This window comes from Helianthus annuus, chromosome 1 (genome assembly GCF_002127325.2).
Source record: "Helianthus annuus cultivar XRQ/B chromosome 1, HanXRQr2.0-SUNRISE, whole genome shotgun sequence".
Lineage (NCBI taxonomy): Eukaryota > Viridiplantae > Streptophyta > Magnoliopsida > Asterales > Asteraceae > Helianthus > Helianthus annuus.
Genome location: NC_035433.2, coordinates 134,313,532 through 134,324,162, shown reverse-complemented (window position 1 = coordinate 134,324,162; position 10,631 = coordinate 134,313,532). Strand labels below are relative to the sequence as shown.

The 10,631-nt window shown below is 35.1% G+C and overlaps 1 protein-coding gene across 1 annotated transcript; it reads left to right on the top strand.

Annotated features, from left to right (window-relative positions):
* The first annotated feature begins 1,784 nt into the window (after positions 1-1,784).
* LOC110879271 (mediator of RNA polymerase II transcription subunit 7a) lies at positions 1,785-8,894 on the top strand. The gene is made up of 6 exons (XM_022127697.2): positions 1,785-1,950; positions 6,552-6,707; positions 7,477-7,546; positions 7,659-7,825; positions 8,281-8,354; positions 8,580-8,894. Exons 2-6 carry the CDS (start codon positions 6,573-6,575, stop codon positions 8,638-8,640), a joined length of 507 nt encoding a protein of 168 aa, XP_021983389.1. The 5' UTR covers positions 1,785-1,950; positions 6,552-6,572; the 3' UTR covers positions 8,641-8,894.
* The last annotated feature ends 1,737 nt before the right edge of the window (positions 8,895-10,631 follow it).

The window sequence follows — 10,631 nt, the reverse complement described above, 5'->3', positions numbered from 1 at the left end:
GTAATACAATGGTTTTAAAGATATATATATATATTTATATTTATATATATATATATATTATTTGGTATATAATATTACATTTATTCAACCCGTACAATACATATGGTTCTTATAGATATAACTTATTTTATTATTTAATATATAAAATTACATTTCTTCAACCTGTGCAATAAAGGAGGCTTTTAAAAAGATAATGTTTTATTATTTGGTATATAAAATTCATTTATTCAACCCGTGTAATACACGGGGTTATAACCTAGTTAATAATATATAGGAGAATAACAAAACACCGGAAATGATGAATGCAACAACCGATTACATATGCAGTTATCAATTCAAAACAATGAAATTGATGGAAGACAATTAAAAAAAGTTATTCTTTGGGTCTGGGTTAAAATGGTCTTGGACAAAATGGGTTCGAGTTAAAACAAAAAAGTGTTAGAAAGAATGTATCGACGAGGGTTTGGGTTGTGGCGGACATTAAATCTCTTCTTAGTGCATTAATTCGTTGGTTAAATCTACTCACCAACCGAGAACAGACTATTAAGCCGCTTGCGTGATGTGTCTAAGTTGCGCGGTTTACGTGGTCTACATAATTGTGCTCTCTTGATGCACATTCATGTCAGGTGTCAACTTTTCATTCGTTTATTCGATCATTATTTTATAAATAAAGCTAGAAAAGAAAAAGTTTATTTTGTTAAAATTTTACCGTAAAATGTATATTTTGATAGATCTTGTTTGGACACAATCATAGAAAACGTCCTTTAGAGTTTTGTCAACTTACATGTTTCAATCTTTATGTTTAAAAGCATGTTGACCATCATTCGTGTAGCTAAGGGTAGTCACAAACAAGGGGCATGAGGGTAAAAAGTACGAAAGTGAGTTGTAAGTAGGGGTGTGAACGGTTCGGTTCGGTTATTAGCATTATCCGTAACTGTAACCGAAGTCATCGGTTAATCGGTTCAGTTTATGTGGTTAATTTGTCGATTTTTGGTTCGGTTTGGTTAAATTCAATTAATAACCAAACCAAACATTGTCTTAATTTTTTTAAAAAAATACATGTAATTGAGGTATAAATACATGAAATAGATATATAAATACATGAATTCGATGTATAACTAAATAAAATGAAGGTATAAACACATGAAATGGAAATATAAAACATCACATGGATGTATAAAAGCTAGAAATATATGAAGATTTAAATGATTCGGTTCAGTTAATTTCGGTTAACCGATGGTACAAAAAAAACCGTCAACCGAATTTCGATTAAACCGGTTTCGGTTATTTTTGGTTTGATTTGTCGGTTTTCGGTTCGGTTTTGGTTAATGGTTCAGTTATTGCTCACCCTAGTTATTAACATTAACCGAATCCATAAACGAAGTCATCAGTTAACCGGTTCGGTTAATCCGGTTAATTTGTTGGTTTTTGGTTCGCTTTGGTTAATTTCGGTTAACAACCAAATCAAACAAAGACTAAAATTTTTGCTTAAAATACATGTAATCGAGGTATAAATACATTAAATTAAGTAGATGTATAAATACATAAAATGGATGTATAAATAAATGAAACAAGCGTATAAATACATAAAATGAAGGTATAAATACATGAAATTAAAATATAAAATTTCAAATGTAGGTATAAAAATTAGAAATATATGAAAATATAATTTCAGTTTACCGATGGTAAAAAAAAAATAACCAATAACCGATTTTCAGTTAATTAGATTTCGGTTCAGTTTCACTTACGATTCTGTTATTTACCATAAGGATGATACTTGATTAATCGAGATCTAATATTTTCAACGGCTACACGCAACCGTAACCCTCAGCGACCGAACCACAACTACCACCACCACCACCACCACCACTACCGCCTGATTACCTTATCGGCTCGTCATTAGCTCCATCCGCACAGTGTCGAACCGCTCCTATCTGCTCAGCGAATCAGGTATTAACTTTAGTAAATGTATCTGTAATTCGATATATCTGTAAATTGAATTTTGAAACCCTAGATTTGATGATTAGAGAGCGTCACACAGGTTCAAGTTTATAGTAGACAAATAAGTTTCATTAGAATTAGGCAAAGCCAAGACTAGTGGTTGAATCATAGCAGCCTTGAGTGTTGGCTGCAAACCAACACGAACAAGACCTTGTTCATGTTCATTTGTTAAGAAATATATGTATTCATGAACTGTTCATGAACACTTACCGAACAAGATTTTATGTTTGTGTTCGTTTGTTAAGGAAATGAACTCGTTCGGGTTCGTTTGTGTTTGTTTGTTAATTTTAGGCAACGGACGTTGATGAACACAAACTAATGTTCATGAACACAAATGGAAACAAACGAACACAAACAAGCGTTCATGAACAAAATATATAATACACCGACACTTATTAAATATTTTATTTGTCGGAATTTTGAAGTATTTAAATAAAATATAAAAACTAAAAACACTTAGGGGCTGTTTGTTTACCTCTTAATGAGGCTCTTGATGGTTCAGATCTCTTACTGATTCAGCACTTAATGGTTCAGACTGTTTGTTTCGCGAGCAGATGTCTGGATGGTTCAGACATTTGCCTCTGAATGATTAAGTTTTATACTGAGTCTGAATGGTTAAGACCTCTAATCTGAATTGGTCAGACATTAGCCTATGAACGGTTAAGCATTATACTGGTTCTTAATGATTCAGACCTCTTACTGGTTCAACACTTAATGGTTCAGACCTCTTACTAATTCAGCACTTAACCATTCAGAAGTTGCCAAACAGCCCCTAATGAACTATCGAACACATTATTGAACGTTCATGAACATATATGAACGAATGCGACCACTGTTCGTGTTCGTTCATTTAACTAAATGAACGAAATTTCTTGTTCGTGTTCGTTTATTTAATAAACGAACGAACACAAACGAACTTCCCGTCGAGCAGTTCACGAATTGTTCGCCGAACGTTTGGTTTGTTTGCAACCCTAGTTCCATGTAAAAGAGTATATCCTTAACAATTGAGTTGATGGCTTAGCTATGCAGCCATAGTTCTTGACAAACCTTCGATAGTACTCGGTTAGACTGAGAAACCCTCTGAGTGAGTTCTCTACAATTTTAAGGAATGGGCCAGTCCTTGGTTTTAAAATGCTCGCATCACATGATGTGGTGGTAAGATCGCATCATGTGATGCAATTCCATGATACGCACATCGCATGATGCGGTCTGACCATTGATTGAGCAATGAGTTTGAGTATCTGAACTAATTAGACCATCGATTGAACAAATCTGACTAGGGATATGGGAATATATTATATATCAGTGTTTAAACTTTAAAAAGTTAAAATATTATTTACAAATAAATTTTTAGTATTTTTAATAGCGAACGCTTCGCATACATGATGCACGCGCTTCACGCATCGGCTTTTGGGATCAAAACGCATCGGATCGCGACACACATTCCAAAACCAAGGGATAGTCTGTCCTTACTTTAGCTTATCAAAACTATATGCTCCAAGATTTGCAGTTCTCTAGCTCCAAATACACACTTACAATGTTTAGCTGCCAAGCTGTTTTGTCAAAGCAACTCCAACTTTTCGAGATCAGTGGTTGTAAATGACTGATTTTTTCAATCTTTTCTGACTGTAATATCGTCAAAGAAGACTGATACAAATTTCCTCAATTGTTTTCTAAATACATGATTCATTTAACTTTGAAATGTAGAGGGTACATAACTAAAAGTTGTAAGCGACCATTGTGGGTTTTAAAGCTGTCTTTCCCTCATCAGTCGGGTCAACCCGAATCTGATAATATCCCGACTTAAGATCTAGTTTGGAGAAAACTTGGTAGTTGGTACCATGCAACTCATCCCGACTTAAGATCACCTTTTTGCACTCGATAATTTGGATTCCACCGTTCTCTCTTTATAATTGATCTTTATACAGCACAATTGAGTAAACCACTGCACCCCGAGAACTAATTCACAGCCTCCTAGATTCGTAAGTACTCATAACTTACAGATCAGCTTCAAAAGTGAGTCCCTGCATTTTCGACTTAAACCCTTCCACCATTTGATCACATACCTCCTGACGCCCATTTGTTATCTTTACTAACATATTATTTTTACTAACCAATTAGCATCCCAACTGTTTAGCAAGTGCGGAATCTATGTAATTATGTGAGCTGCGAGTGTCCGTCAATATTTACAAATCATTTTTTCCGTACGTAATGTCCTGTGACTCTCAAGGACTGGTATAAATCATTTCCATCTAATGCATTGACTGAGATTTGTGCAATTTCTACATCAAAATCATCAACACTATCTTTTAGGGCTGTAAACGAACCGAACATAAGTTTATGTTCATGTTCGCGAACTGTTCACGAACGCATACCAAACATAAGTTTATGTTCATCTTCGTTTGTTAAGGAAATTCAGTTGTTCACGAACAGTTCATGAACACTGGTCTCGAACACAAACGAACGCAAGCAAATAAAAAAGAACGCAAACGAACATTTAACTTGAAAATAAAAAATAAAAATATTGTTATCCTTAAACATTGGATATAAGTAGTTAAATACAACCATCAAATGATAAATCAAAACACAAGAAGTCTAATACACCACCAAACGATGAATCAACTTTAACTAACTTAGACATAATTATCCCCAAAAATGTCTTAGCATGGCCAAATTTTAGCTAACTTAGAAAAAAATAGGGTTTCAAGTTTTCAATATGTTTAGATAAAATGTTTATTGTTTATTATTCTTTAATATAATCAAACGAACACGGATGAACGTAACCGAACATATTACCGATCGTTCATGAACGAAGTCGAACGAACGAGACCTATGTTCGTGTTCGTTCGCTAAGCTAAGTGAACGAAATTTCTTGTTCGTGTTCGTTCGTTAAGCTAATCGAATGAACATAAACAAACTTCCCGCCGAACGGTTCACGAACTGTTCACTGAACGTTCGGTTCGTTTACAGCATTATCTTCCATTTCAGTTAGTGCTATCCAATGTAGAGGTAAACCATTTCTCTGCTTCACAATGACTGGTACAATTGCAAAGCTTTATCTTCAAAATGAATAGTTGCTACACGTACTCTTGTCGCATCAGAAACGTTATCCGATTGATAGAACTGTTCGCTATTGAATAACCAAGAAGTTAATTCCTCACCACCAAGCTTTGGAAAATCAATCTTGGTGAGTCTTGAAGAGTAGTTATAACCTGTTCCTGTATCATTTCCATTGACCTGATTAACAAACTCTTTTGTACGATCATTTGAATTTTGTGACGTATTTCTGGTTCCTCCATATCTACCGATCTAACCATTAGCAATTTGAGAAGCTCGAATCACTAATCCCGTCATTATATCACCCATCTCAGCAAGTGCCCTAGCGATTTCTTCCACTCGATTATGTAATTGCGATGTCTGGTTTTCTTCGTCTTTCTGAATTAGGAACCTTCGATGTATTATTTTCGCTTCCATCTTCTCCTCCATTCATTAAATCTGTTCCACTTTATTGCCTTCTCACCATGCCTCTAGCAATCGTGATGGTGATGACTTTTTTTCCCGAGGATTGCACTGCTCTGACGCCACTGATGTGGCCTTCGAATCAATTGAAGATTTAAAGTATGTTTGGGACTGATATATTCAGTGATTAAACATCGGCAATTTGTTAAAAAGACCAAAGGATGTAAAGAGATGAGAGAGATGCAGCTTTTGGCTGTACATAAAGCTTATTTAGCTGAACATAGAGCTTATTTAGCAACACCTCGCATACATGAAGCTCTCGCCTCGGATTTCGGGATCTAAATGTTTCGGGGCGCCTCTTGCTTTTTAAAACCAAGTTTAATGATTCTGACGGCTTTAGTTTTAATAGGATCCTTTTTTGCTTTTGCTGTTTGTGGTTTTATCATCATCTAAAAACATATTAATTCTCAACCATGCAAGGAGATAACATTAAATGCCTGTATAATTGCCCTTCTAACATCTAGTTCGTGATGTTGAAATTTTGGCTTAAGCTGAAGTTTTAATAAAGTCGTGTGCGTGTCAGTGTGTTTGTTTTACCTCTAAAGCTACTTAAGTGATCACTGATCAGTTTCTATTCGTGTAATATTTGGTGATTTTATTTATTATATATTTATTACAACTTTTTTAATGTATATATGTGTGGGCCATCGGGGGCAAAATTGAAAGTGCACTACTTTTAACGTTATTTTTCTAATTTCGTGAAAATAACGTTAAAAGCCGAGGACGGTTAATCATGCATCATGTGGTGGCGTTGATAGCTGAAAGACAAAAGGGTACATGCACTAATCGGTCTTTGTCCCGATTGCTGAGTGTTATGTGCCTTATGTCCAAGGCTTGATGCAAAACTACTATCGAGTCAGGGGTCTCACTGGAAGCAGTCTCTCTATTCCTACGGGGTAGAGGTAAGGCTGTCTACATCTTACCCTCCTCAGACCCTACCTTTGCTTTGCTATTGGTGGTATTTACTGAGTATCATGATAATGATAATATATATAATTACAACTTTTTTAAATGTTTTTTTGGCATTGTAGTTTCAGGAAAAGCTATTGTAAATGGCAACAGCTACTTATCCACCTCCACCACCGTATTACAGGCTGTACAAGGATTACGAACAAGACCCTACCTCTGCTCCCGAACCGCCCCCTCCTATTCAAGGGACCTACCAACTATATGGCGCCACTTACACTGTAAATTTCTTGATGAGAATATTTTATTTAAATAACTTGTTTACCATTATATAGTATAATTTGATCACATATAGTTCTGTTCTGATGAATACATCTTGACATGCTTTCATGCTTGTGTTGTTGCATTAAGTCTTTCATGCACACTTACATGTGCATCGAGTCATCCATTGCCTTCTCAAAAACATGTTACCCATGCCCTGTGTCACAGGGTTGTTTTTATCTTTTCATTGAAATGTCATTTACGTCCCTGAGGTTTGGCTACTTTTGCGACTTTTGTCCAAAGGTTTGTTTTTCCGCATCTGGATCCAAAAGGTTTGAAATCCTGCCATTTTCATCCAACTCGTTAACTCCATCCATTTTTCTCCGTTAAACGAGGGGCATTTCCGTCTTTTTAGACATTTTTTGTTAAAATAAAAAACACCATAAGAAATAAAGATACACCTCTGTTGACTTTCTCCCCACCCAAACCGTTTAATCATCACAAAAAAATGTCTAAAAAGACGAAAATACCCCTGACTTAACGTTAAAAAATGGATGAAGTTAACGAGTTGGATGAAAATGGCAAGATTTCAAATCTTTTGAATCCAGATGCGGAAAAACAAATCTTTGGACGAAAGCCGCAAAAGTAGCCAATCCTCAGGGAAGAAAATGACATTTTACTCCCACAACTATTATGAAATGTTGCTGTCACATTGTTTCCTGCTTCCTTTTTCAACTCCATGTATCTTAATTGTTAACCGGCATTTATTATTATTGATCTAACCTGTAGACTGATGATGTATTACCGAGCTTGGAAGATCAGGGTGTTCGTCAATTGTACCCAAAAGGCCCAAATGTTGGTATGCTATCCTTTCAATAAATTCAGTTCCTGCTAAATTCCGTTTAAAAATTGCATGATATTTGTCGGTTAACACACATTACACATACTAAAGTCACCCTCGTATTATCTAGATTTCAAAAAGGAATTGAGGTCGCTAAACAGGGAACTGCAGTTGCATATTTTAGAGCTAGCTGATGTTTTAATAGAGCGACCGTCACAATATGCGAGGAGAGTGGAAGACATTTCTCTGATATTCAAAAATTTGCATCACCTTCTCAATTCGTTACGTCCACATCAGGTATACAATTCTCTCAATGATTATGTTTTTTTAGAGTAAAATGCCATTTTCGTCCCTAAGGTTTGGCCAGTTTTGCGACTTTCGTCCGAAGGTTTGTTTTTTCGCATCTTGATCCAAAAGGTTTGAAGTCTTGTCATTTTCATCTGGCTCGTTAATTCCATCCATTTTTCTTCGTTAAGTCAGGGGTATTTCTGTCTTTTTTGTTAACTTAAAAGGGCAATTCGGTCTTTTTACATAAAGTGAAAAAGACCTAATTGCCCTTTAAGTTAACAAGAAATACCCCTGACTTAATGGAGAAAAATAGATGGAGTTAAAGAGACGGATGAAAATGGTAAGAGTTTAAACCTTTGGATGAAAATCACAAAACTGGCCAAACCTCATGGACGAAAAATGACATTTTACTCTTTTTTTTTTATTTGCCAATTTATCTTACCCCCAAATAAAACCCTTTTCAGGCTAGAGCAACACTTATTCACATACTTGAACTTCAGATACAAAGAAGAAAGCAAGCTGTGGAGGACATTAAAAGGTATGCGGTGTTCATTGTTTTTTGTTTTACAAAATAAAAAATGTAACCAAGGGTGTTTTTGTCTTTTCAAAACTAAAGACATCAGCTGATATCTTTCAATTTCTTTAAAGACATTGATTGATGTACTAGTTTACAGAAATTAATAAATTGGGGGGGGGGGGGGGGTGATAAAAAAAGGATGCATAATGAGTCTTTTCTGACTTTATCGGTATGTTTGGTTATTAGGAGGAGAGAAGAAGCACAAAGACTTCTCAAAGAGGCACTTGGGACATTGGAAGGACAGTAAACATGTGGATGATGGATGCTCAGAAGTAAGCGAACCAAACCAAACAAAACCAACATCTGGAGTCGAACGCTTGTTCGCATTATGGTTATTTCAATATTTAGGTGTTTGATTATCAGTTTCGAGTAATTACTTTCTTAGTGGTTGTGACAAAACCTATTATTAGAAGATGAAGAAAGAGTTTGAATTATTCACAAAACATTAAAGTTTAATGTTCTCTTATTAAATGGGCATTTCAATGTCATTTCTTGAAGATACTCAAACATCCAACCTCTTTAGCATGATATTTTGAGTTTCGCGTGTTTGCAAGGATAAACTCACACTAACCCGCCAGTTTAAGGTCTAATTTAATATTTTCGTCGAAAGGTATTGGAATGAAATAATATTTGACCACATCTCTAACAATAAAATGTCGTTTGAAGCACAAATTTTTCGGGTAGAAAGTATAGAACTAGGGCTGTAAACGAACCGAACGAACACAAACAAGGCCTTGTTCGTGTTCGTTCGTTAAGGAAATAAATGTGTTCACGAACGGTTCATGGACACTTACCGAGCGAGATTTTATGTTCGTGTTCGTTCATTAAAGAAATGAGCGTGTTCGCGAACGGTTCACGAACACAAACGAACACAAAGAAATTTGGCGAATGCGACAAATGATAAAGATACATGGCCCAGAGAGTAGCACTCGAACTTGAATCTCTTATCGTGGAACGGAGGTCGATTGTATTGTGGATCTAAATAATGAGAAATGAAAGGGAAATGATGCATAAACAAGGTAAAAGTGGGTTTCCTAGTTTAATTGTTAGGGAAATAAAATAAATAAAAGTTTAATAATATAAAGTACAAATTAAATATAAGAAAGTACAAAGATCTTAAATTAAAACACAAACATACGAACATAAACGAACGCAAATCAACGAATGTTCACGAACGCAATCGAACGAACGAGACCTCTGTTCATGTTCGTTCATTTAACTAATCGAACGAAATTTCTTGTTCATGTTCGTTCGTTTATTAAACGAACGAATATAAACGAACTTCCCGTCGAACGGTTCACGAACTGTTCGCTGAACGTTCGGTTCGTTTACAGCCATATATAGAACATTTTAGAGTTAGAATTGTGTCAATTCATTAATACATCAATAATTCTTTCATTAATTTTTTTGTAAGGCAATGCTTCTTTCATTAATAGCACCTCCTTTTAAGTATTGAGCTCAACGACTTTACTACCATTTAAACGAATAGCCCTCATCTTAATTACATTTTGACAATTAAAAACTAATCTAGTTATTACAAGGTAACACAAATGTATCTTTAAATACAACCCTTAATTCTTTTTATCATAAGATTATACTAGCAGGATGTTCGCACGATGCAGCGGGAGCGACACATCGCATTGCGATACTCGTTTTTTTGTAGTTTTTTATTCATATTATATTTATTGTAGCATTATCGTGATAGATATACATCAAAAGCAAAGTAATCGGGTAATCCATTTCAGTTAAATATAAATATATATAAAAATATGAATGGTTTGGTTCAGTTAAATTTGTTTAAATGAGGGTACAAAAAAAATCGATAAGCGTTTTTGGTTAATTCGGGTTTCGATTAATCAGTTTTCAGTTAACTCAAGTTTTGGTTGATTTCGGTTCGGTTGCGGTTAACGATCCAATTATTACTCACCCTTAGACACTGTTAATCACGTAGCATATTAATTTTTTTTTTTAAATTAAACAAACTATATCAATACTATACTTGAAGAAACACGTAACTAATTTTAGTGTTAATCAGTTTGGTTTATGTTTCAACCATAAGGGTTAATCTTCTTTGGTTTCCTGAGCTCCTTAATGACGGGTTAATCCTGCAAAACAGAAACACCGTTAGCTCGTTAAGAGGGGAATATGGGGGTTTCCCTCTTAACCAGACTCCGGCGTGAGAATAAGTATCTGCTTTGAGGAGATTAAAGTGAGTAAAGAGTGAGAGGGAATAGAATG

Coding starts and splice junctions, on each gene's coding strand:
- LOC110879271 (XM_022127697.2), top strand. CDS start 6,573: ATGGCAACAGCTACTTATCCACCTCCACCACCGTATTACAGGCTGTAC. Junction 7,547..7,658: donor CCCAAAAGGCCCAAATGTTG/GTATGCTATCCT, acceptor CGTATTATCTAG/ATTTCAAAAAGGAATTGAGG. Junction 8,355..8,579: donor GCTGTGGAGGACATTAAAAG/GTATGCGGTGTT, acceptor TTTGGTTATTAG/GAGGAGAGAAGAAGCACAAA.